We start from the raw sequence: 27770 nt of genomic DNA, 5'->3' as shown, positions 1-27770 counted from the left end.
TAAGGAAATGCCTCCTTGGCATGGTTGCCCCCTGACTTTTTGCCTTTGCTGATGCTATGTTTACAATTGAAAGTGTGCTGAGGCCTGCTAACCAGGCCCCAGCACCAGTGTTCTTTCCCTAACCTGTACTTTTGTATCCACAATTGGCAGACCCTGGCATCCAGATAAGTCCCTTGTAACTGGTACTTCTAGTACCAAGGGCCCTGATGCCAAGGAAGGTCTCTAAGGGCTGCAGCATGTCTTATGCCACCCTGGAGACCTCTCACTCAGCACAGACACACTGCTTGCCAGCTTGTGTGTGCTAGTGAGAACAAAACGAGTAAGTCGACATGGCACTCCCCTCAGGGTGCCATGCCAGCCTCTCACTGCCTATGCAAGTATAGGTCAGTCACCCCTCTAGCAGGCCTTACAGCCCTAAGGCAGGGTGCACTATACCATAGGTGAGGGTACCAGTGCATGAGCATGGTACCCCTACAGTGTCTAAACAAAACCTTAGACATTGTAAGTGCAGGGTAGCCATAAGAGTATATGGTCTGGGAGTTTGTCAAACACGAACTCCACAGCACCATAATGGCTACACTGAAAACTGGGAAGTTTGGTATCAAACTTCTCAGCACAATAAATGCACACTGATGCCAGTGTACATTTTATTGCAAAATACACCCCAGAGGGCACCTTAGAGGTGCCCCCTGAAACTTAACCGACTGTCTGTGTAGGCTGACTAGTTCCAGCAGCCTGCCACACTAGAGACATGTTGCTGGCCCCATGGGGAGAGTGCCTTTGTCACTCTGAGGCCAGTAACAAAGCCTGCACTGGGTGGAGATGCTAACACCTCCCCCAGGCAGGAGCTGTGACACCTGGCGGTGAGCCTCAAAGGCTCACCCCTTTGTCACAGCCCAGCAGGGCACTCCAGCTTGCTGGAGTTGCCCGCCCCCTCCGGCCACGGCCCCCACTTTTGGCGGCAAGGCTGGAGGGAACAAAGAAAGTAACAAGGAGGAGTCACTGGCCAGTCAGGACAGCCCCTAAGGTGTCCTGAGCTGAGGTGACTCTAACTTTTAGAAATCCTCCATCTTGCAGATGGAGGATTCCCCCAATAGGGTTAGGATTGTGACCCCCTCCCCTTGGGAGGAGGCACAAAGAGGGTGTACCCACCCTCAGGGCTAGTAGCCATTGGCTACTAACCCCCCAGACCTAAACACACCCTTAAATTTAGTATTTAAGGGCTACCCTGAACCCTAGAAAATTAGATTCCTGCAACAACAAGAAGAAGGACTGCCCAGCTGAAAACCCCTGCAGAGGAAGACCAGAAGACAACAACTGCCTTGGCTCCAGAAACTCACCGGCCTGTCTCCTGCCTTCCAAAGAACTCTGCTCCAGCGACGCCTTCCAAAGGGACCAGCGACCTCTGAATCCTCTGAGGACTGCCCTGCTTCGACGACGACAAGAAACTCCAGAGGACAGCGGACCTGCTCCAAAAAGACTGCAACTTTGTTTCAAGAAGCAGCTTTAAAGAACCCTGCAACTCCCCGCAAGAAGCGTGAGACTTGCAACACTGCACCCGGCGACCCCGACTCGGCTGGTGGAGAACCAACACCTCAGGGAGGACCCCCGGACTACTCTACGACTGTGAGTACCAAAACCTGTCCCCCCTGAGCCCCCACAACGCCGCATGCAGAGGGAATCCCGAGGCTTCCCCTGACCGCGACTCTCTGAAACCTAAGTCCCGACGCCTGGAAAAGACCCTGCACCCGCAGCCCCCAGGACCTGAAGGACCGGACTTTCACTGGAGAAGTGACCCCCAGGAGTCCCTCTCCCTTGCCCAAGTGGAGGTTTCCCCGAGGAAGCCCCCCCTTGCCTGCCTGCAGCGCTAAAGAGATCCCTTGATCTCTCGTAGACTAACATTGAAAACCCGACGCTTGTTTCTACACTGCACCCGGCCGCCCCCGCGCGGCTGAGGGTGAAATTTCTGTGTGGGCTTGTGTCCCCCCCCGGTGCCCTACAAAACCCCCCTGGTCTGCCCTCCGAAGACGCGGGTACTTACCTGCAAGCAGACCGGAACCGGGGCACCCCCTTCTCTCCATTCTAGCCTATGCGTTTTGGGCACCACTTTGAACTCTGCACCTGACCGGCCCTGAGCTGCTGGTGTGGTGACTTTGGGGTTGCTCTGAACCCCCAACGGTGGGCTACCTTGGACCAAGAACTGAACCCTGTAAGTGTCTTACTTACCTGGTAAAACTAACAAAAACTTACCTCCCCAGGAACTGTGAAAATTGCACTGTGTCCACTTTTGAAATAGCTATTTGTGAATAACTTGAAAAGTATACATGCAATTGAAATGATTCAAAGTTCCTAATGTACTTACCTGCAATACCTTTCAAACAAGATATTACATGTTAAATTTGAACCTGTGGTTCTTAAAATAAACTAAGAAAAGATATTTTTCTATAACAAAACCTATTGGCTGGATTTGTCTCTGAGTGTGTGTACCTCATTTATTGTCTATGTGCATGTACAACAAATGCTTAACACTACTCCTTGGATAAGCCTACTGCTCGACCACACTACCACAAAATAGAGCATTAGTATTATCTATTTTTACCACTATTTTACCTCTAAGGGGAACCCTTGGACTCTGTGCATGCTATTCCTTACTTTGAAATAGCACATACAGAGCCAACTTACTACATTGGTGGATCAGCGGTGGGGTACAAGACTTTGCATTTGCTGGACTACTCAGCCAATACCTGATCACACGACAAATTCCAAAATTGTCATTAGAAATTGATTTTTGCAATTTGAAAAGTTTTCTAAATTCTTAAAAGACCTGCTAGGGCCTTGTGTTAGATCCTGTTTAGCATTTCTTTTAGAGGTTAAAAGTTTGTAAAAGTTTGAATTAGATTCTAGAACCAGTTTTAGATTCTTAAAAAGTATTCCAACTTTTAGAAGCAAAATGTCTAGCACAGATGTGGCTGTGGTGGAACTCGACACCACACCTTACCTCCATCTACAGATGAGAGAGCTAAGGTCACTCTGTAAACTAAAGAAAATAACAATGGCCCCCAAACCTACCAAAATACAGCTCCAGGAGCTCTTGGCAGAGTTTGAAAAGGCCAATCCCTCTGAGGGTAGCAACTCAGAGGATGAAGATAGTGACTTGGAGGGAAATTCCCCCCCTCCAGTCCTACTTAGGGAGAGCAGGGCTACTCAAGCCCTGACTCCACAAATAATAGTCAGAGATGCTGGTTCCCTCACAGGAGGGACCAACAACTCTGAAATCACTGAGGATAACTCCAGTGAAGAGGACATCCAGTTAGCCAGGATGGCCAAAAGATTGGCTTTGGAAAGACAGATCCTAGCCATAGAGAGGGAAAGACAAGAGATGGGCCTAGGACCCATCAATGGTGGCAGCAACATAAATAGGGTCAGAGATTATCCTGACATGTTGAAAATCCCTAAAGGGATTGTAACTAAATATGAAGATGGTGATGACATCACCAAATGGTTCACAGCTTTTGAGAGGGCTTGTGTAACCAGAAAAGTGAACAAATCTCACTGGGGTGCTCTCCTTTGGGAAATGTTCACAGGAAAGTGTAGGGATAGACTCCTCACACTCTCTGGAAAAGATGCAGAATCTTATGACCTCATGAAGGGTACCCTGATTGAGGGCTTTGGATTCTCCACTGAGTATAGGATTAGATTCAGGGGGGCTCAAAAATCCTCGAGCCAGACCTTGGTTGACTTTGTAGACTACTCAGTGAAAACACTAGATGGTTGGATTCAAGGCAGTGGTGTAAGTAATTATGATGGGCTGTACAATTTATTTGTGAAAGAACACCTGTTAAGTAATTGTTTCAATGATAAACTGCATCAGCATCTGGTAGACCTAGGACCAATTTCTCCCCAAGAATTGGGAAAGAAGGCGGACCATTGGGTCAAGACTAGGGTGTCCAAAACTTCCACAGGGGGTGACCAAAAGAAAGGGGTCACAAAACCTCCCCAGGGGAAAGGTGGTGAGACAGCCAAAAATAAAAATAGTAAAGAGTCTTCTACAGGCCCCCAAAAACCTGCACAGGAGGGTGGGCCCAGAGCCTCTTCACAAACCAATCCTGGGTACAAGGGTAAAAACTTTGATCCCAAAAAGGCCTGGTGTCGTAGCTGTAATCAGCCTGGACACCAAACTGGAGACAAGGCCTGTCCCAAGAAAGGTTCCACTCCAAACTCCAATCCAGGTAACACTGGAATGGCTAGTCTCCAAGTGGGATCAACAGTGTGCCCAGAGCAAATCAGGGTCCACACTGAAGCTACTCTAGTCTCTGAGGGTGGGGTGGATTTAGCCACACTAGCTGCCTGGCCGCCTAACATGCAAAAATACAGGCAGCAGCTCTTTATTAATGGGACAAGTGTAGAGGGCCTGAGGGATACAGGTGCCAGTGTCACCATGGTGACAGAGAAACTGGTTTCCCCTGGCCAATACCTGACTGGAAAAACTTATACAGTCACCAATGCTGACAATCAAACTAAAGCACATCCCATGGCAATGGTAACTTTAGAATGGGGAGGGGTCAATGGCCTGAAACAGGTGGTGGTCTCCTCAAACCTCCCAGTAGACTGTCTGCTTGGAAACGACCTGGAGTCCTCAGCATGGGCTGAGGTAGAACTAAAAACCCATGCAGCCATGCTGGGTATCCCTGAACTGGTGTGTGTAAAAACAAGAGCACAATGCAAGGCACAGGGTGAAAAAGTAGAGCTGGAGTCTGGAAAAATGGCCCAGCCTACCAAGAGAAAAGGAAAGTCAGTTGGGAAACCAACTGCAACACAGTCAGAAAAAGAGAACCTCTCTTCTCAGGAAGAAGTTCTGCCCTCTGAGGGAACTGAGCCTTTGGAGCTTGAACCTTATCAGGTTGAGCTCCTAGGCCCAGGGGGACCCTCAAGGGAGGAGCTGTGTAAGGGACAAGAAACCTGTCCCTCTCTTGAAGGCCTTAGGCAACAAGCTGCTGAAGAGTCCAAGGGCAAGAAAAATGGAACACATAGGGTCTATTGGGAAGATGGACTCCTGTACACTGAGGCCAGAGACCCCAAACCTGGTGCCACTAGGAGAGTGGTAGTGCCTCAGTCGTTCAGAGAGTTTATTCTGACCTTAGCCCATGATATTCCCCTTGCTGGGCATTTGGGACAAACCAAGACGTGGGAGAGGTTAGTCAACCACTTCTACTGGCCCAATATGTCCCAGAAGGTTAAGGAGTTTTGCCTCTCCTGCCCCACCTGTCAATCCAGTGGTAAGACAGGTGGGCACCCAAAGGCCCCCCTCATTCCACTTCCAGTGGTGGGGGTCCCCTTTGAAAGAGTGGGTGTGGACATAGTTGGTCCACTGGAACCTCCCACAGCCTCAGGAAATATGTACATCCTAGTAGTAGTGGATCATGCTACTAGGTATCCTGAAGCTATTCCCCTTAGGTCGACTACTGCCCCTGCAGTAGCCAAGGCCCTCATTGGTATCTTTACCAGAGTGGGTTTCCCTAAGGAGGTGGTGTCTGACAGAGGTACCAACTTCATGTCAGCATACCTAAAACACATGTGGAATGAGTGTGGAGTGACTTACAAATTCACTACACCATACCATCCACAAACTAATGGCTTAGTTGAGAGGTTCAACAAGACATTAAAAGGCATGATCATGGGGCTCCCAGAAAAACTCAAAAGGAGATGGGATGTCCTCTTGCCATGTCTGCTTTTTGCTTACAGAGAGGTGCCACAGAAGGGAGTAGGATTCTCACCCTTTGAACTTCTGTTTGGTCACCCTGTAAGGGGACCACTTGCTCTTGTTAAAGAAGGCTGGGAGAGACCTCTTCATGAGCCTAAACAAGACATAGTGGACTATGTACTTGGCCTTCGCTCTAGAATGGCAGAGTACATGGAAAAGGCAACCAAAAACCTTGAGGCCAGCCAACAGCTCCAGAAGTTTTGGTATGACCAAAAGGCTGCACTGGTTGAGTTCCAACCAGGGCAGAAAGTCTGGGTTCTGGAGCCTGTGGCTCCCAGGGCACTCCAGGACAAATGGAGTGGCCCTTACCCAGTGCTAGAAAGGAAGAGTCAGGTCACCTACCTGGTGGACCTGGGCACAAGCAGGAGCCCCAAGAGGGTGATCCATGTGAACCGCCTTAAGCTCTTCCATGACAGGGCTGATGTGAATCTGTTGATGGTAACAGATGAGGATCAGGAGGCAGAGAGTGAACCTCTCCCTGATCTTCTATCATCAGACCCAAAAGATGGCTCAGTAGACGGAGTGATCTACTCAGACACCCTCTCTGGCCAACAGCAAGCTGATTGTAGGAGAGTCCTACAACAGTTTCCTGAACTCTTCTCCTTAACCCCTGGTCAGACACACCTGTGTACCCATGATGTGGACACAGGAGACAGCATGCCTGTCAAGAACAAAATCTTTAGACAGTCTGACCATGTTAAGGAAAGCATCAAGGTGGAAGTCCACAAGATGCTGGAATTGGGGGTAATTGAGCGCTCTGACAGCCCCTGGGCTAACCCAGTGGTCTTAGTCCCCAAACCTCACACCAAAGATGGAAAGAAAGAGATGAGGTTTTGTGTGGACTACAGAGGGCTCAATTCTGTCACCAAGACAGATGCTCATCCAATTCCTAGAGCTGATGAGCTCATAGATAAATTAGGTGCTGCCAAATTCTTAAGTACCTTTGACTTGACAGCAGGGTACTGGCAAATAAAAATGGCACCTGGAGCAAAAGAGAAAACAGCATTCTCCACACCTGATGGGCATTATCAGTTTACTGTTATGCCCTTTGGTTTAAAGAATGCCCCTGCCACCTTCCAAAGGTTGGTGAATCAAGTCCTTGCTGGCTTGGAGTCCTTTAGCACAGCTTATCTTGATGATATTGCTGTCTTTAGCTCCACCTGGCAGGATCACCTGGTCCACCTGAAGAAGGTTTTGAAGGCTCTGCAAACTGCAGGCCTCTCTATCAAGGCATCCAAATGCCAGATAGGGCAGGGAACTGTGGTTTACTTGGGCCACCTTGTAGGTGGAGGCCAAGTTCAGCCACTCCAACCCAAGATCCAGACTATTCTGGACTGGGTAGCTCCAAAAACCCAGACTCAAGTCAGGGCATTCCTTGGCTTGACTGGGTATTACAGGAGGTTTGTGAAGGGATATGGATCCATTGTGACAGCCCTCACTGAACTCACCTCCAAGAAAATGCCCAAGAAAGTGAACTGGACTGTGGAATGCCAACAGGCCTTTGACACCCTGAAACAAGCAATGTGCTCAGCACCAGTTCTAAAAGCTCCAGATTATTCTAAGCAGTTCATTGTGCAGACAGATGCCTCTGAACATGGGATAGGGGCAGTTTTGTCCCAAACAAATGATGATGGCCTTGACCAGCCTGTTGCTTTCATTAGCAGGAGGTTACTCCCCAGGGAGCAGCGTTGGAGTGCCATTGAGAGGGAGGCCTTTGCTGTGGTTTGGTCCCTGAAGAAGCTGAGACCATACCTCTTTGGGACTCACTTCCTAGTTCAAACTGACCACAGACCTCTCAAATGGCTGATGCAAATGAAAGGTGAAAATCCTAAACTGGTGAGGTGGTCCATCTCCCTACAGGGAATGGACTTTATAGTGGAACACAGACCTGGGACTGCCCATGCCAATGCAGATGGCCTTTCCAGGTTCTTCCACTTAGAAAATGAAGACTCTCTTGGGAAAGGTTAGTCTCATCCTCTTTCGTTTGGGGGGGGGTTGTGTAAGGAAATGCCTCCTTGGCATGGTTGCCCCCTGACTTTTTGCCTTTGCTGATGCTATGTTTACAATTGAAAGTGTGGTGAGGCCTGCTAACCAGGCCCCAGCACCAGTGTTCTTTCCCTAACCTGTACTTTTGTATCCACAATTGGCAGACCCTGGCATCCAGATAAGTCCCTTGTAACTGGTACTTCTAGTACCAAGGGCCCTGATGCCAAGGAAGGTCTCTAAGGGCTGCAGCATGTCTTATGCCACCCTGGAGACCTCTCACTCAGCACAGACACACTGCTTGCCAGCTTGTGTGTGCTAGTGAGAACAAAACGAGTAAGTCGACATGGCACTCCCCTCAGGGTGCCATGCCAGCCTCTCACTGCCTATGCAAGTATAGGTCAGTCACCCCTCTAGCAGGCCTTACAGCCCTAAGGCAGGGTGCACTATACCATAGGTGAGGGTACCAGTGCATGAGCATGGTACCCCTACAGTGTCTAAACAAAACCTTAGACATTGTAAGTGCAGGGTAGCCATAAGAGTATATGGTCTGGGAGTTTGTCAAACACGAACTCCACAGCACCATAATGGCTACACTGAAAACTGGGAAGTTTGGTATCAAACTTCTCAGCACAATAAATGCACACTGATGCCAGTGTACATTTTATTGCAAAATACACCCCAGAGGGCACCTTAGAGGTGCCCCCTGAAACTTAACCGACTGTCTGTGTAGGCTGACTAGTTCCAGCAGCCTGCCACACTAGAGACATGTTGCTGGCCCCATGGGGAGAGTGCCTTTGTCACTCTGAGGCCAGTAACAAAGCCTGCACTGGGTGGAGATGCTAACACCTCCCCCAGGCAGGAGCTGTGACACCTGGCGGTGAGCCTCAAAGGCTCACCCCTTTGTCACAGCCCAGCAGGGCACTCCAGCTTGCTGGAGTTGCCCGCCCCCTCCGGCCACCGCCCCCACTTTTGGCGGCAAGGCTGGAGGGAACAAAGAAAGTAACAAGGAGGAGTCACTGGCCAGTCAGGACAGCCCCTAAGGTGTCCTGAGCTGAGGTGACTCTAACTTTTAGAAATCCTCCATCTTGCAGATGGATGATTCCCCCAATAGGGTTAGGATTGTGACCCCCTCCCCTTGGGAGGAGGCACAAAGAGGGTGTACCCACCCTCAGGGCTAGTAGCCATTGGCTACTAACGCCCCCAGACCTAAACACGCCCTTAAATTTAGTATTTAAGGGCTACCCTGAACCCTAGAAAATTAGATTCCTGCAACAACAAGAAGAAGGACTGCCCAGCTGAAAACCCCTGCAGAGGAAGACCAGAAGACAACAACTGCCTTGGCTCCAGAAACTCACCGGCCTGTCTCCTGCCTTCCAAAGAACTCTGCTCCAGCGACGCCTTCCAAAGGGACCAGCGACCTCTGAATCCTCTGAGGACTGCCCTGCTTCGACGACGACAAGAAACTCCCGAGGACAGCGGACCTGCTCCAAAAAGACTGCAACTTTGTTTCAAGAAGCAGCTTTAAAGAACCCTGCAACTCCCCGCAAGAAGCGTGAGACTTGGAACACTGCACCCGGCGACCCCGACTCGGCTGGTGGAGAACCAACACCTCAGGGAGGACCCCCGGACTACTCTACGACTGTGAGTACCAAAACCTGTCCCCCCTGAGCCCCCACAGCGCCGCCTGCAGAGGGAATCCCGAGGCTTCCCCTGACCGCGACTCTCTGAAACCTAAGTCCCGACGCCTGGAAAAGACCCTGCACCCGCAGCCCCCAGGACCTGAAGGACCGGACTTTCACTGGAGAAGTGACCCCCAGGAGTCCCTCTCCCTTGCCCAAGTGGAGGTTTCCCTGAGGAAGCCCCCCCTTGCCTGCCTGCAGCGCTAAAGAGATCCCTTGATCTCTCATAGACTAACATTGAAAACCCGACGCTTGTTTCTACACTGCACCCGGCCGCCCCCGCGCTGCTGAGGGTGAAATTTCTGTGTGGGCTTGTGTCCCCCCCGGTGCCCTACAAAACCCCCCTGGTCTGCCCTCCGAAGACGCGGGTACTTACCTGCAAGCAGACCGGAACCGGGGCACCCCCTTCTCTCCATTCTAGCCTATGCGTTTTGGGCACCACTTTGAACTCTGCACCTGACCGGCCCTGAGCTGCTGGTGTGGTGACTTTGGGGTTGCTCTGAACCCCCAACGGTGGGCTACCTTGGACCAAGAACTGAACCCTGTAAGTGTCTTACTTACCTGGTAAAACTAACAAAAACTTACCTCCCCAGGAACTGTGAAAATTGCACTAAGTGTCCACTTTTGAAATAGCTATTTGTGAATAACTTGAAAAGTATACATGCAATTGAAATGATTCAAAGTTCCTAATGTACTTACCTGCAATACCTTTCAAACAAGATATTACATGTTAAATTTGAACCTGTGGTTCTTAAAATAAACTAAGAAAAGATATTTTTCTATAACAAAACCTATTGGCTGGATTTGTCTCTGAGTGTTTGTACCTCATTTATTGTCTATGTGCATGTACAACAAATGCTTAACACTACTCCTTGGATAAGCCTACTGCTCGACCACACTACCACAAAATAGAGCATTAGTATTATCTATTTTTACCACTATTTTACCTCTAAGGGGAACCCTTGGACTCTGTGCATGCTATTCCTTACTTTGAAATAGCACATACAGAGCCAACTTCCTACAACTTGCAATACCACAGTAGTCACACAGTAACTTATCACACATGAAAGGAACCACACAGTGTTGCAAAAATAAACGTTCTTTATTATAGGAACACCAAACTAGACTACCATTGGTATAACTCCCTCTGGAGAAAGGAACACACAAAATATACACAGGTAAGTACTCAGGAAAAGCATAAATTAGCAAGGGCCCTATAAGGAGGCCAAACCATATATTAAACAAGCATTTGCAATGCAACGGGTCTTGCGTTTGCTCATGTTAGAGCGGATAGCGTTGTAAACTCCTAACCCGACTTTTCACCTATCGGCAAAAGTGCATTTATGTACGTAACCCGAAAAAGTGCAATTAACTGTGTAAAGCGCTCGACTTCTGCCAAGCGAAATCGCACTAGTAAAATAGAGAAAAAGTAGTCCACAAGCCGGACAGAAAACAGCGAGCCTCGCATGTTTTCTCTACTTGGTCGATGCGCTCGAGGAGGGCTAGCCACCGGAAAAGGCATGACGTGTGCATGCCTTCGACTAATGAAAGCAAGCGGATTTTAATAGGCAAGCCCACGACCCAATAACAAACACTGACGTGATGTTGACAGGGCTCCGAGCCCTTATCTAATAACTAAAGCGTCTCGCTGCGATACGCATGCGCTAGCGCATGCAACGCAGGCTCGACCCCAAAAAATGGAATGCGAACGGGTGTCCACCACCAGAGTGTATGGAGTAGTCAGACAAGGGCTAGGGGAGTGTGGAACCCCAAAAGGTAAGTACCTAGAAGTTCGCCAGCAGCCAGGTGCAGAGAGGTAAGTTACCCGGTTCTCCACAGGCTAACATGGGGATGTTGTGGTTGGAAAATGCTGAAGCAGGACTGGACCAGTGGAACCCAAGGACAGATTATTCAGGTGAGGAGGAGCTGCAAAAGAAGAGGACAGAATCCAGTCCACGCAGGAGTGTCCAGGTGGGGCAGAAGCCAATGCCAACCCTTCTGATGCAGAAGATCCGGATCAACGGTGATGGGTGAAGTCCAACTGTGTGGTCCAGGAGCTGCAGAAGAGGCCCAGGAGTTGCCTACGATCTGTCCCTCAACAGTCGCCAGATTGCAGATGGGTCAGTGGTCATAAGGACCACCAAGAAGCACAGACAAATGCAAAAGAAGCTGTTGGAGGTTTTGCAGAGCTGTGGAGGACCAGTAAGGTCCTAGGGTCTCGACCCTTGGAGGGGAGTCCGGGCTGACCCTCATAAGAGTCAGCAGAAGCAGTTGGAGCCTCCACAAGCAACCCACTGGCAGCAGGCATAATAAGTCACATTGACCCCGATTCAGCACACCTGAAGAGGAGTCCTGCATTGCTGAAGCAGCAGAGAGGATATTGTCCTAGCAGAGTTCTGGGGGCCAGGGCTACTTGGAGCCTGAAGATCTCTCGGAGCAGGAGTCAACAAGCCTTGGTTGGTGCAGCAGTCGTGGTGCACAGGTATTCTGTCCCTGTGGCGGAGGCAAAGGCTCACCGTCTCCCACGTTGGACAGAAGGCAGAGAGGACCCAGGGGATCCCTTAAAACCACCACCTGTGTTGGATGATCTTTGCAGATGCGGAGGACAGAATATTCCACCAGCTGAACGTCGTTGTCTTAGGTGCCTGCGAATGCAGGGGACTGACTCCTTCACTCCAAGGGAGATTCCTTCTTGGTGCAGCTGAAGTTCTGCCAACCCCAGAGGATGCACAGCTGTGGAGATGTTGCAGAGCGCTGACAGGAGCTGCAGAAACAATGTTGTAAGGAGAGGTCGTCTCAAGCAATGCCGTCTTGTTTCGTTCCTGTTCATCAAAGCAACAGTTCGGAGGCCAGGAGCAGAAGATGTCTTTGAAGAGAGTTCCTGGTGGAGACTTGCAAGACGAATCTGGGGACCCACCACTAAGGGAGTCCATAAAAAGTCCAAAAAGGGGGTTTAGTCACTCTATGGGGTGACCACCAATCAGGAGGGGTCACTAACGTCAGCTACCTGGCCTACCACTCAGATGCTCCCAGAGGCCTCCACACATCTTGTTTCCAAGATGACAGAACCAAGTGGCCACCTGGAGGAGCTCTGGGCACCACCCTAGGGATGGAGATGGACGGGGAGTGTACACTCCCCTTTCCTTTGTGTGTTTTGTGCCAGAGCGGGGACCAATGTTCCCTGGACCAGTGCAAACTGGATTATGCAAGGAGGGCACCAAGTGTGCCCTTCAAAGCAGTCCAGTGGCATGGGGAGGCTATCCCTTCCCATCCCAGTAACACCTATTTCCAGAGGAGAGAAGGTTGCACCCCTCTCCTATAGGAAATCCTTTTTTCTGCTGTCCCCTGCTTGAACTGGTGTCTGAGGGGCTGCAACTGCATGGGCTGCCTGCAGACCCTGGAAGAATCTCAGGAGCAGAACTGGGAGATCCTCCGAGGAGTCCCCAGGGTGCCTGGAATCCTGTCCCTAATACTGGAATCAGTACTGGGGTATGATTCCATTATGTAGCTGGACCAAAGTCAGTGACCAGTACATAGATAAAATGGCTTCCCCACACTTTTGAAGTCCAGGAAAGTGGAACTGGAGTTCATAGGGGCACTTCCCTTAATTTAGGAGGGTCTACATCTAGTATGGTCATTTTTTGCAGAACTTTTAATGTAAGTTACAATTTTGGGGGGGTTTTCCTCATTTTTCATACTGATTTGGGTGCTTATGAGAGTAGCTAAGGAGTTCTCTTTTTGGTCCTGATGAAACGCCACCTGATCCATAGGGACACCCAAGGCGTGAAACATGTTGACCTGTAGTTAAGGTTAGAGACAGTGCCTCCATGCCCTTCACGTTGTTGGATAGAGTAGAGAAACATTATTTCCTATTTATTCCACTCGGTTTTTAACCTTGACCAAGGTCTATCACATAAAATAAATCTGTTGCAGTGTGGTTCTCGAGCCAATTTTTTTTAATCTATCTTCTCCAGCTCCCCCTTTTTCTCAAGTAGGTCTGAATTTTTTCCTACTCTTCATCTTGGCACACACTTCAAAAGATCTCCGGCACAAAGCCCCCTTGTGGGGCACATCGGACATTGCAGCTCCAGACAGATGAGGAGCAGACCCCATGATGAAGCATGACATCCCATGTATGTGTGAGAGTTTTAGCTTCTAAGTATAGAAGTGCCTCTGTGACCCCTGTCTATCTATAAGGAACAGTGTACTTTTTTGATTTGTTCATAGGGGCACCTCTGCTCATGCAGGGGTGCCCACATACACAGGGACCTGCACCCTGCCCGTTGGACTGAAAGGGTCTACCATAGGGGTGACGTATAGTGACCTGGTGTAGTGACCAGCACTGAAAGGGTGCATGCACCCTTTCCCACAGGCTGCAAATGGCAGGACTGCAGACACAGTTTGCATGGGCTCCCCTGGGTGGCATAATATATGCTGCAGCCCACGGGGACCCCTGGGGTGCCAATGCCCTGGGTACCCAAGTACCATCTACCAAGGACTTACAGAGGTACACCAGTAAGCCAATTATGGGTTGTATGAAGTACCAAGACAACCAAATTTGGAGGAGAGCCCACAATCACTGGGGTCCTGATTGACAGGATCTCAGTGAAAACTCTAATCACACTGACATAAGGCAAAAAGTGGGGGTTACCATGGCAGAGAGAGGAGACTATCCTACAATACTGATGTTTCAGCTTCTGTCCTGGGTTTCGGTGAGAATGACTCTGAGGCTGCTGGGTCTCATGGTCTCTTACTGGTCACAAATGCCAGATGGCATAAGCGGGCTCGGCAGTTGGAGGTAAGTTCCAGTGGGCGCAGGATCAGGGAAATCTCTCAGACATGTTCCAGATCTCAGAGGGAACTATGCAAGATCTGCAGTGGTGGCTTTCGAATCGCGATTGGGTCCGAGGCAGATCTTCCTCCCTTCCACAACCAGATTTGATGGTAGTAACAGATGTAACACTCCTAGGACGGGGCGGCCACATGGGGGAGGCAGCAATCAGAGGCGTCTGATCTCTGGTGGAGTCTGGGCTGCACATCAGTCTTCTGGAGCTCAGGGCAATCAGGCTTGCACTGAGAGCATTCCTTCCCGCTCTCAAAGGGAAAGCGGTGCAGGTGTTCACGGACAACACCACCGCCATGTGGTACTGCAACAAGCAGGCCAGGGTTTAGTTGTAGACCCTTTGTCAGAAGAGTCTACGCCTCCGGACATGGCTGGAATGTCAGGGCAGATCCCTGGTGGTTCAACATCTGGCGGGCTCTCTGAACCCCAGAACAAACAAACTCAGCCGTCCATGCATGGTTGACCACAAATAGGGTCTCTATCCGGAGGTGGCGCAAGGTCTCTTTAAGCAGTGGGGAGAGCCTTGGTTAGATCTGTTTGCCTCCGCAAAGAACACGTAAGCCAACTGTTTCACATGCTGGAGTTTGCAAGGAGGCACTTGCTCTGAAACACTTTTCATCTCGAGTGGAACTCGAGCCTCCTTTACGCCAATACCACTTCTGCCCAGAGTTCTCATGAAGTTCAAGAATGACTGGTCCAAAGTAAACCTTGTGGCTCCGGACTTGGCATAGAGAGTATGGTATACCGAGCTGCTGAGCATGGCCATCTCACCTCCAATCAGACTGCCCCTTCTAGAGGATCTTCTGTTGCAACAGCAGGGAAGGGTTCTCCACCTGAACCTGTCTAGTTTCCACCTTCTTGCGTGGTGATTGAGCGGTGGCAGTTGTCAGCTTTTCACCTTCCGCTTAAAGTCTGTAAAGTTGTCTCGCCAGCCATGCTTCCCTCCACTGAACTGGTAAATGCCCCTCAAGATTAGTATGACAGAACAAATTTTTGTCATGGTACACAGCCAGGTCTGTTGGCCCCCTCTCTGCCCCTCTTTCTGAGATCCTTTTGTTCCTATTTTTGTGACCCAGCAGGGCTCTGCTTTGGGCACTCTCAATGATTAGGGGGGTCATTATGACCCCGGCGTTGAGTGGTAATGTGGCAGCAGTACCGCCAACAAGGTGGCCGTGCATACCGCACATTATGAGAATGGCGGGTTGGCTGCACTTCTCCACTCAGACTGCCATGGGGGTAGCAGCTGCCGGGCCGGAGATATCAATCTCCAGCCTGGCCGGCGCTAAAGTACCACTGGCGGCATTTTGAGCCAGCCTAGCACCATGGTTTTGGCGGTGTTATCAACGCCACGAAAACCATGGCGGTAGGCTCTACCGGTGACATGGAATTCCTTCTCTGTCACTGGTAGGCACCTCCCCCCAACACTCCCCAGATGCCCACCTCCATCCACGCTCCCCCCTTCTACACGTACACACTAGCAGACACGCACCACACACACACCCACTCACACTGGCATACATGCATTCATACACGCGTACATCCAGTCATGCTCGCACACATTCGTACACACATTCACACTGGCATGCAGACACGCACTCACATTACCATTCGTATACACATTCATACACCCACGCAAACTACACCACACACACAGATGCCTTCACGCACACACTCACAGATCCATGCACACAACCTCACACACAAACACACACAACACCCCCCTCTCCCCTGTCAGAAGCCCAACTTACCTTCTTTCAGGTGGTCTTCTGGCCGGGAACGGGAAGGGGCGCTGCTACCTCCAGCAATGCCCGCCAGCAGAACACTGCCAGGCCGTATCACAGGTCATGATACGGCCGGCGGCAGTTTACCGGCGTGGCGGTGCTGGTGGTAGCAGTGCCACCTTACCACCATCCGCCATTATGATCACTGCTGGATTTCCGCCCTTCTTGTGGTGGAAGTCCGGCTGTGGTCATAATCTGGCAGACGGATGGTAGCCGCGGTCATGGTCTTTTGGCAGCCGTCACCGCGGCAGTAGGCGGTTTTTACTGCCAAGAACATAATTAGGGCCTATGTCTGCTGCCTCTGTTTTTCAGAGATTACCTAACCAAGCCTCTTTGTTTAAATCTCCTATCATCAGTAAATTCCTTAAGGGTCTTACGGATATGTTTCCTCCATCACCATTCATAATGCCCCAATGGGATCTGAAACTGGTTCTTACTTTCTTAATGTGAGCTCCTTTTGAGCCTCACCACAATTGTCCACTCAGTCCTCTGAGGTTAAAAACAGCCTTCCTTGCGGCCATTACATTTGCCCGCAGGGTGAGTGAGCTGTACGTATTGTCATCTATGCCACCCTACCTTTCCATCCATCATGACAAAGTGATGCTTCGCACCAGGGCTTCCTTTTTTTTTTTTTTACCAAAAGTGGTCACACCCTGTGATGTAGGCCAATCCATCAACTTGCCTACTTTTTACTCACCCCATCATCCTTCTAAGGAACAACAGAGGCTCCATCGCCTGGATCGAAGAAGAACGTTGGCTTCTACCTTGATCGTACCAAAGAGTTCCAGGTGGATGATCAACTCTTTGTTGGTATGTGGGTGCGAAGAAAGGTTGGACAGTGCAGAAGAGAACCATCTCTAGATAGGTTGTTCTCTCCATTAAAATGTCCTACGCATTGGCTAAAAAGCAACCCCTGGAGGGTTTATGTGCTCATTCTACCAGAGCAACAGCTGGAACTACTGTGTTAGCACATGGAGTTCCAGTCCTGGACATCTCCCAGGCAGCAACATGGGCATCACTGCACATATTCACAAAACGCTTCTGCCTGGACAGTCAGGTCAACTTTGAAAAACTGGCAAGGACAACAAAGTTGCGGACTGAAATTCCAGGTTTCTGGTGGATCACAACAACTGGAAAATCCATCTGCAAATTTTCCATAAAGCATTTTGTTCTATGGGGCAGTGCCAGGTAGATCTCTCTGCATCTCGTCTGAACACTCAACTGAAATATTTTTACAGTTGGAGACCGGATCCAAAGGCCCTTGCCACAGATGCGTTTCTCCAGGATTGGTCAGACCACTTGAATTCTGTGTCCCCTCCTTTTGCCATGATTTTGAGGGTCACTGCTCAGGTTGGGCAAAATCAGCATCATTAATCTTGATAACACAATTATGGAAGACAGAAGCTTGGTTTCTGGCTCTTCCGGATATGTCGATTTCTCTTCCCATTCTCCGTCCGGTGTTACCACATCTTCTCTTGGACCTGGTGGGTTCTCCCCATCCTCTTCTTCTCCAAGGCTAGCTAGTTCTCATGGCTTGGAAAATATCAGGAGACATGGTCAGGTCGAAGGCATTTCAACAGCAGCAGCCTCATTTATACAACAAGCTTGGGTTCCTTCCATCCACAAACAATCAATCAATCAATCACATTTATAAAGCGCGCTACTCACCCATAAGGGTCTCAAGGCGCTGGGGGGGGAGGGGGTCAGTGCTCGAAGAGCCAGGTCTTGAGCTGCCTTCTGAAGGGGAGGTGTTCGGGTATGGCGCGAAGGTGACTGGGCAGGGAGTTCCAGGTCTTCGCTGCCAGAAAAGAGAAGGATTTTCCTCCGGCGGTGGTTTTGCGGATGCGGGGAACGGCTGCCAAGGCCTGACCGGTGGAGCGCAGAGTGCGCGGAGGGGTGTAGAAGGAGACGCGGGAGTTGATGAGTTTGGGTCCGAGGTTGTAGAGGGCTTTGTGTGCGTGGGTGAGGAGTCTGAAGGTGATCCTCTTGTTGACCGGGAGCCAGTGGAGTTTTCTCAGGTGTCCGGAGATGTGGTGGTGGCGAGGTATGTCCAGGATGAGTCGTGCTGCGGCGTTCTGGATCCGTTGAAGTTTCCTCTGCAGCTTGGTGGTGATGCCGGCGTACAGAGTGTTCCCGTAGTCCAGGCGGCTGGTGACAATATTCTTCTGCATGGAAGAGATGGGTGGGTTGGTGCCTTCAATGGGGAATCAGAGTGGAAAGATGTGCTCAATTTTCTTTCCGAATGTGCAGAGTCTTTTAAAGGTCAGTAAATAGTTCCAGATCAGCTTGGTCTGCTGGACATGAATATTTTATTATTTCCAAAAAGATGGAGCAAAACAGTAGGTGTATAATATTGATATATATGGAATATGCTTACATCCGTCTGCAAAAGGGTTAAGGATGAACAAAGTCTATCTCCAAACGTATCAGTAAGCAGAATTAAACTAAGGAAAAAAAACTGCTGATCATGTAACAGGTCCTCACAGACTGTCAAGGATGCCTTTGCTCAGGAAAGCTCTGATTTCCTAGACAGGTGCTGACATGCGATCGGCTCCACAGAAACTCTTGCCAACAGCTTATGGCTGTTACAGCAACCCATCATGAATTAACAGAGGAAATCAAATGTGTACTTACCTGGAGCAGAAAATGCAAAACAGGACGCAAAATACTCGAGTGCACTATTTAAATCAAGTCGCGTCACAGGAGGAATGGGAAATTGAGTATTTTCTACTTGGTGATATTTCTGGCTAGAAGAGCACGTGTTCAAAGAGTACTGATTGTGACGAGGAGATAATATAGAAGTAGCACAGCCATAAGAAAGTGGCACCAGTAACAAGTGGTATTAGTGGTAACAAAGGTGCACCGTTAACATAAAACAAGAGGTAGTAATGGTGAGAGGGTACAACTATAAAGCACTTTTACTACAGTATATAAAGCACTGGTGAAATAGAACCAGTTACACTAGTGTAAACTGCTTTGTACTGTTTCCAAAGGGACATTAATGTCAATAGTGGACCACTATTAAAGCATGACAAGATAGAGGGTTTAATGGTAATAGAGGAATACTATTTTTAACAGAAAAGCACTGCTCATGTGGGAGAGGAGGCATTTATGGAAACAGTGAAGCACAATTAATATAGAACAGTTAGTGAAATCAATGTATGACTGTGGTAACATTAATGATAGCGATGGGGCATATTAATCCAGAGTAGGGGTTAGTATTGGAAACAAGAGTATTTTTCCTGCACAATGGTTGCATTCTGCCTGCGAAGCATTCACCACCCCTCAGAACCCGGGCGGTGTGGCAGTGGCCGCTTACACATGGATCTCCCAGTCCTCGCCCTCAGGTACCACAAAGTCATAGATGCTCTGGTCACTTCTCTTCGGACTGTCCACCTGTGGGCACAAAAAAAAAGTGAAGCAGCCTTCTTAATTGTGAGACCCTCATTTACTAGCTGGTCCGCTCCTACAAGCATACGGTTGCGCTCAAGATCACAGGTTGTGTCAGTGAGTCTGTCATTCCACTAGTTTTATAATCCATCTTTGTGTTTAGACCCAAGGAACCTAACTAGGAAGTCCACAGATGAGGCAGGAGTTGAGAGGGTGCTGCCTTTTCCAACCCCTATTTATCTCCACCTTTTTGCACCTCCCCCCTCTTTTAGGCTTTTCTTCCCTGATGGTATCTCTCAGGCTATGTATCTTACTCCCTGAGGCGAGCTTCCCTTTTAGGCGATTCACCCACGTTTCACTATCTGTGTATGAGTCTTTTATGCTAATCACTTGTGTTTCCGTGACTTTCTTCTCAATGACTTATGCCCAGCCCCTCATTACGAGTCTGCCATCCTAGGACCGCCAGACTTGCGTGGCGGTGGGACCGCGATCAATACGGTAGTCTCACCTTCACATTATGACCGTGGTGAAAGAGCCGCAGTCGAACCGCAGGCACCGCCACTTTTTCACCAGCCGACAACCTGGTAGTGCCAGCAGTCTCAATCGACCAGGGCAGCACTGCAAGCAGCGCTGCCCTGAGGATTTACAAGAACCCTCTCCGCCAGCTTTTACATGGCAGTTGCACCGCCATGTAAAAGCTGGCATAGACGGGGCATCGGGGGTGCAGGGGCACCCATGGCCAGCCTTGATGTGCTTTTCAGAAAAGCACGACGGGAGCTCCTGCACCCGACGCCCCACAACATTACCACCGGTTCTATTATGAGCTGACATAAATGTTGTGGGCTGTTTCCTGCTGGGCGGGTGGGTGGAAACTCTGTTTTTACCCGCTGACCCAGCGGGAAACTCCTAATAGCCCTTATGGTCAGTTCACCGCACTAGCGGTTTTCTGAGGGCACAGCTTTGGTGGATGGGCGTTTCGGTCCACCAAAGTCAAAATGAAGGTACCAGTGTCTGAATTGCTGATGCTAAGCACACATCTCATTCCATGTTCTCAGAGTCGCTTTAAGAGTTTATTTCTGTGTCTCACTCCCTTAGCCCAGCAACTAACTCTGTGCTTTTCTCTTCACCACAGAACACCCTTGTCAAAAATATGTGAGTGGTTTAGTTGCAGCATTGGCCACATCTTACCTTTGTGATGATTTCCTTAATTAGGCTTTTGAAGAGAGGGCTTGCCTTGGCCTGAAACTTCTCATCTCCTGAAACATACAAGAGAGGAGGTGAGGCCCTCGAGCCAGAGGGTTCCATTTGACAGTCTGTGTGATTATCCCACAGTGGGTCATTTCCCGCCCCCCCTGTGTCTGAAGTGTACTAGTGCCCTGCCTCTGAGTGCACTACAGTCAGGTGTCCCTCTAACAATGGGCTCTAATGGATCTAGGCCTGCATGCCAGGCTGCCATGAAAGTTTTGCTGGCACTGAAAGACCCTGGAACACCTTTATCTAATTGTGTGGCAGCCTCCAAGAGATAAACACATTTCCAACCAGTTAGAGTTGTGACATCTTCCTACCAAAGGGATCTGGTGAGCTGCCTCTAATAGGTCAAACACCACGAGAAGTTCCTCCAAGAATTTGTTTTCTTATATCATGAAATCGACACTGCCCAAAAATGAGGATCAAACATGGCCAAGTCAAAAACCCAGGCTTGCGTACCTATCCGTATGAGCAAGGAACATGCCTTGGTTCCATGTAAACCAAAATGGCAGCCAGGGAATTCATGTCTACCCTCTGTCTCAGCAGAACCACAAACAATGCACATGTACAATCTGACAGGCAGCGTTGAATATTCCATGCCTGACATCACACACACACAATACTACCACTGAAATAAAATGTGCAGCACCAGTAAGACTGGTCATATACTGAGGATTGCAGCAAACCTTTGGGGAAGCGTGGGTTCCAGACATTTACTGAACTTGCTGCATTTGCATAATTCAATTTAAAGAATAGCCACGTCTAGTGACAGACAGAGGCGTCCCCACCGCGCAGAATAAATGCACAACTTTCTGTTGCTCATTGCTGTAGTTGGTTGTTTAAGTGATGCAAACGAGATGGAAGTTTTGCCCAGACAGTAGTATTGACTGTTAAAATGACAATATTGAGAAATAACACATCCAGAATTTGACGCATTGTGTTGCACAATTTGACTTTTCATGCCATATAATTTAGTCAAACTTGTAACATAATTTTGGTCCTCTACTACCACTACCAAATAGTAGTTTATTGAGTATTGTCAAAGGTGCGTGCTCACTGCAATAGGCACGTTCTGCCCACCACTTCACAACAGTAGAAGGTGCATAGAAATATCACAATTGTGAGGTGTAAACGTTTCTTACCAACTAAATTTAGGGGAGAGAACACTGACACTGGGCTCCTGGTTAGCACGATCCCAGCGTACTACAGTCTAAACATACCTACATCAGTCAAAAAGTGGGGGTAACTATGTCAGAAAGGTGCTTCTTTCCGACACCCCTTTCTGCCCCTCTGAGTTTTTCTTGTTTATACTTTCTTTGACCCTGCAGGATTCCTCTTTGGACACCTTCAAATATTATTTGTCTTCTATCTCTGCATTCCTGAGACTACCAGATCAACCCTCTTTGTTTAAGTCTCCGATAGCACGTTACTTAAGGGCCTTACCCACATGTTTCCTCCCTCGCCCTTTAACACGCCCTAATGGGATATGAAGTTAGTTCTAACATCTGTTTGAGCCACTTCATAATTGTCCTCTCAGGCTTTTAACACTCCAGGCAGTCTTCCTTGTGGCCATTACCACCGCCCACAGGGCGAGTGACCTGCAGGCTTTGTTGTCTATCCACATTACCTCAAAATCTATCTTGGCAAACTGGTGCTTTGCACATGGGCCTCCTATTTCCTGAAAGTGGTTACGCACCCCGCCCCCCCCCCCCCCATTTCCTTCTAAGGAAGAGGAGTAATTCCACTGTCGGGACCCAAAAAGAGTATTGGTGTTCTACCCTGATCGTACTAAAAAGTTCCAGGTGGATGATCAACTCTTTGTTGGATTTGTGGATGCAAAGAAAGGTCGGGTGGTGCTGAAGAAGACCATCTCTAGATGGGTCGTTCTCTGCAATAAAATGTGCTACGAATTGCCAAAAAAGCAACCCCTGAAGGGTGTGCGCTCTCACTCTACAGAAGCAACAGTTGCAACCACTGCGTTAGCATGCAGAGTTCCAGTCCTGAACATCTGTCAGGCAGCAATGTGGGCATCCCCGCACACGTTCCTCAAACACTACTGTCTGGACAGTCAGGTCCCAAGGGACTGGTACTTTGCCTGTTCAGTTCTGCAGAGCTTCTTAGTATGATCTTGGTTTGCGGACCCTCTTCCGAGGATGGTATTGCTTGGGTATCTATTCTAAGGTGTGAGGAATCTGGAACTAGAAGTCTATCAGATGAACAAGTTACTTGCCTTATCTAGTAGAGACTTATTCTAGTTGCAGATTCCTGACCAACCCACACATACTCCCCTCTATGCAAAACTAATTTTTAGGGACCGGGACTTCCCTTTCAGGAAGTACACTGACCACTGGTGCATTTTGACGCACCAGTGGTCAGTGTACTTCATGGCTTGGTGGTTCTGTCATGGAAAGCTGTAAAAAGTAACTGACATCAGCACACCGGAGTGGTGTCTGTATAGTTCCCACATCATCATATCTGGCGCGCATGATGCAGAGCCGATCGATGCCACCTGATGGCATGCAGGGGTACTGCTTGTGAAAAATTTCGGATCCAGACGGACACCTGAGGGAACTTCTAAGGTAAGGAATCTGCAACTATATTATATCTACCAGATAAGGCATTACCAAACGTAAGTAACTTATTCATTAATACCAGGAATGTTTTTGGGGAACAAGTACTGCCCCACCCTTTCAGACGAAAGTCAAGCCACACACACCACTTACCCAAGACAGCATTGTCCAGGCTTATGTAGGCTGCTGCCTTCAGGTGAAGCATGCTCATGTACCCCTGAAAATAAATAAATACACAGGAATTAAATTATTTCAAGAAAAGGGTGTGCTAGAGTCAGCTGCGGGTGTCCGGTCTTTCAGCTGTATGTGAGTATTTACTTTGTGGCGGGGCTCTTGTTTTAGGGAGTTGTTAGGGGCGGTTGAAAAAAGACGCTCACGAGGATCTGAGACGGAGGAATAGAAATAGAATGAAATAAAACAAATACATTAAAAAGGTAAAGGAAAAAAAATGACATGGTGATGTGGAAAGTGTGCTAAAGGAGAATTAAGCAAGGACAGACAGGCAACAGAGGGCATACAAATGAAAGCAATGTAAAAATGATGGGAGAAAGGGAAGTCACAAAGATGATGGGAAAGAGATGAAAAATAGAAATGGCACTGCAGACCACCTACGGGGCTAGGAGTGTGAACCACCTTCTGAGTAGGCAGTTCTGCCTATTTCAAGTCATTACTTGTGGCTGTGAGTGTGGGCTGCTTGATTTCAGCCACTGCATGAAATGAGAAGGCAGTGTGTCTTCTGACCATGAGGGTGAAGGCTACCTTATAAACAGAGGTGGCCACCAGATTCCTTCCATTTCATAGAGACAAAAGGATTGGATACCCTCTAAACAGGGAAGACATCACTTCCAGCTATTCTGCTGGGACAAATGGGCCTACCACCAGACATTCCCTGGTTATGAGCGAGGGGTCTATCTTGGGGGGAAAAAGCAGACGTGCCTACCTCCAGCCATTCCGTGGCTCCGACGCTTCCAAAGTCTCCTGCTTCCCAGCTTACAAACAGCACACTTCTCCTCAGCTGAAAACCTGCAATATACAGAGGGGAGAACCTTAGCCTGGAGATGCACCACTGACAGCAGCTCCTTCACAGCACACCCGGTGAGCAGGAGTGACTGTGGAGTGGGTAAAGGGGCAGCAGATTCATTATTACTCATGTAAGGGAAGAGGCTGTATAGGAAGCATCTGTCAGAATGAAAATGGTATTGTGCTTCATCTCTGTACCGTACACTCTGAAAATTAAATTGACACGCACACTCAAAATATAGGACTCCACTCTATGTGGATTATGTTTTTCAGGACATGAGAGATGACCATACAGTAATATAAGGAGCTTGCTGGCTCTCAGAGCCTTCTATCAGTCAGCGCCTTGGTTTCTGGCCAAATGACTCATGTTATCTTCCAGCAGTTACTCTACGTTCATCACGCACTAAGCTTGTGGCTGCCCCCAAAATCAAAAGGAAAAAATGGGGTGGTTCTTCCTTTTGGTTTCTCACTGCCTTGGGCTGGAATTGCCTTCTATCTATGGGCTAAGAAGGATGAGGGAGCTTTCAACCTGGTTGTTTGGTCTGGTTTATCCGTAATCCCTCCAGATTAGATGATCAATGGGCCTTCGCACTGGGACACTCATTTGCTTGATAAAAAAACTGATTGATTGAACAGATATACATGCAGTGAATTTGAGAAAAGATTTCCTTGTACTACCAGACTGTGCAGCTATTCAATAGGAGCATTGGGGTACACCTGGAGTGGTGATACATATGTAAGAGGGGTGCTCTAGTAAAACTGTTCTATTATTAACAACAGTTCCAGGAATAAATGAAGATTATTTAATAAACTTTACACAGTAAATAATGGCTCCACATATTACATCAACATACTTTCACAAACAATATACAGTATAAAACAAAAAAATAAAGCAAAGAGAGAAAAAAGAAGATCAGAATACAAACACTACGAAAAGTCAAAGAACACCAACCATCCATGCCTGTGTCCATTGGTTCAAACAGGAGTAGATGGCGTTTCAACCCTTGTTATTCACAGGGTCATCATCAGGACAAACATTTTTGGAACACACATCAATTTATCTACTAAAGCAAGAATAAAACTGTATAAAGGCACCCTAAACTAAATAAATGATTTCTAGAGGGACCAACGCTAAATACTCACACTATGGGCTCCTTGAAGTAACTGCTTTGCAGCAGGGAATTAATCCTATCAACGAAAATTTAAAAAACACCACGATCAATAAAGAACCATAATGTCATCATACACCCCGTGCGGAGAAGATAGAGATGTGAAAAGTGCACTTCGCCAAGTACAAGAAGTCTAAAGAAAAAGGACCAAGGCCACGTTCCAAAATACCAATAAAACAACTTTTGTGACTTACTAATAAGGCCAATACATCAGGAATTATGCAGCACAGACATGCTCTTCAGTTTGCCTATAATGCTTTGAAATCTAGATGAGAGTAACAATGAAAATCATGTCATCTATTCCAGTAACTAGGAAGGTAAAAGAAACAAAGGAACATCTACGCTTTATCAAACACAAAATCTAATTAACAATACGCAAGAATACTTGGGAGGCTACTATACTTCCTCCCAAGTGGCCATTAACCTTCAATAAAAGTCACCAGTTACAAAGGACTCACAAACAATTAGCTACTGCCATTACAACAAATAGACCAACGGACTATTCAGCCGGTGATTTCACTGGAATGAAGAAATCAATCATTCAAAGATTATGACCAGCTCCAGTAGAGTCACATAAATCCACTTCCTAAAGCAAAGATGTCAGCAATCAGAACAGCATTTTTAAATGCACTGATCACTCCTCATGAACACTAAGGCTGCCTGCTCTGTAGCTGAAACACTATTCTGGACGTCTGGCTCCTGGTGTCTAAAGACCAACTCCTAGCAAGACACTACTCCGATAGAAAAACTATATAGATCAACAGGGATGCCTCACTTGAAAAATTGCACCCTGTGCTGGGTGCCGCAACTGAAGGGTGCTTCTGGAGAAGGCATCTGAAGTATGAGCCTCATTCCAAGAGGAAACATCAGTAGAATTGTGTCTACATCTGCAGATAATTCATGGATTATTGACTTCTGTTCTGGCGGAAAAGCCTGGAATCTTGTGTCCTGTTCTGAAGGTAATCTATGGAATACTAGGTCCAGTTCTGGAGGTTTTATCAGCAATCTTGTGTCCTGGTTTAAAGGTCACATCTGCAGTAGTATGTTTAGCTGAGGAGACCACATCTGGTGAACTGTGTGTAGTTTTGAAGGACGGCTGTATCTTAAGTACTAGGCCACATTATGAAGCTGTTCATGTACTGGACCAGTTCTTGAATGTTGTGAGTAGATCTAAACCATATGACCGATCATGTGTCATGTTCCTGAAGCTATATCTGGAGCATTTTGTGCAATTCCCTATACCACAACTAACAATATGTCCTGTTGGGAAGGCATAATGCAGAGTATTGTGTCCAGTATTTTGAGTTCATTTTTTGAAGCATTTTTTCCGGATCTGAAGCCACATTTGTATCACTGTTATCGGTTCTAGGGATCACACGTGCAGTAATGTGTCTGGTTCTAGTGGTCACATTGAGCGTATTGTGACCAGCTCTTGAGGTCACATCTGGAGCATGGTGTGTAGTGTTGAAGGCCTCATCTCAAATACTGTGTACAGTTGTGAAGACCATACCGAGATTAATGATAAGAGTTATAGAGGCCTAATCTAAAACTTTGCATCTGGTTCTATAGGTCACATCTGTTGTGCCCACTTCTGGAGTCTGTTTGCAGTATTATTTCCTCTCCTGTGAGTCTCTTCTCCAGAAAGACACACACAGAAAAGTGTACAACTCCTGTAGTATCGAGAGAAGTTATGTTATGCTGACAGAGGTTTGTATAGTGCTGTATTGACATTAATGTGGCCTCGCAGCACTTTGTGCAGCATAAGAGTCTTAACCAGGAGTCTCCCATATATTAAGAACTACTTATGTTCAATTATAACCATCATGAGCTACTATTTCACTCAAAAATAAGCTTTATATGTATTTTGGAAGTTATTGCCTTGAATATACATATTCAATCAAGCAAAAGGTTCCAGTTTAGTAGACTTGGATACACACTGGAGAGCTACTTATAGGTAGCTGGAGGGCTACCAATAGCTCACAAGCTACTCACTGGAGAAGCCTGCTCTAAACTGTACTCTGGAGGGAAGAGGTAAAGTGTAGAAAGCTGGCTCTCCATAGGGTGCACTAAAAAGAAGTATACCGTGCAGAGAGTCCAGTGGATCCCCAGTTGGTTTGCAGGGGCTTCGTGCTAGTGTGGGCAAGCAGTTAGGCTTATCAGATGGTAGTGCTAAGCATTTGTTGTGCGCACAGAGTCTATAAATGAGACCAATTTAGAAAAATTACACTTCATTTTTTATATTCTTTGAACCAAAGAACTTCGTTTAAAGGTGAGTACGTTTTTCAAGAAATATACTTTACAGTTTCAATAGTCAACAGCTTCA

General features: G+C 48.0%; 1 protein-coding gene across 1 annotated transcript in view; it reads right to left on the bottom strand.

Moving 5' to 3' along the window:
* TFR2 (transferrin receptor 2) overlaps nt 1–27770 on the bottom strand; it is a 126184-nt gene that overhangs the window by 12577 nt on the left and 85837 nt on the right. The window contains exons 12-15 of the mRNA XM_069215628.1: nt 24199–24281; nt 23412–23475; nt 20629–20696; nt 19370–19446 (exon numbers count right to left, since the gene is read on the bottom strand). Of these exons, the coding sequence (XP_069071729.1) occupies nt 19370–19446; nt 20629–20696; nt 23412–23475; nt 24199–24281 (292 nt within the window). The remainder of the gene's footprint in view (nt 1–19369; nt 19447–20628; nt 20697–23411; nt 23476–24198; nt 24282–27770) is intronic.

This window comes from Pleurodeles waltl, chromosome 12 (assembly GCF_031143425.1).
Source record: "Pleurodeles waltl isolate 20211129_DDA chromosome 12, aPleWal1.hap1.20221129, whole genome shotgun sequence".
In the NCBI taxonomy this organism is placed as follows: domain Eukaryota; kingdom Metazoa; phylum Chordata; class Amphibia; order Caudata; family Salamandridae; genus Pleurodeles; species Pleurodeles waltl.
Note: the sequence above shows the minus strand (reverse complement) of the source record. Positions and strands in the feature narration are given on the sequence as shown.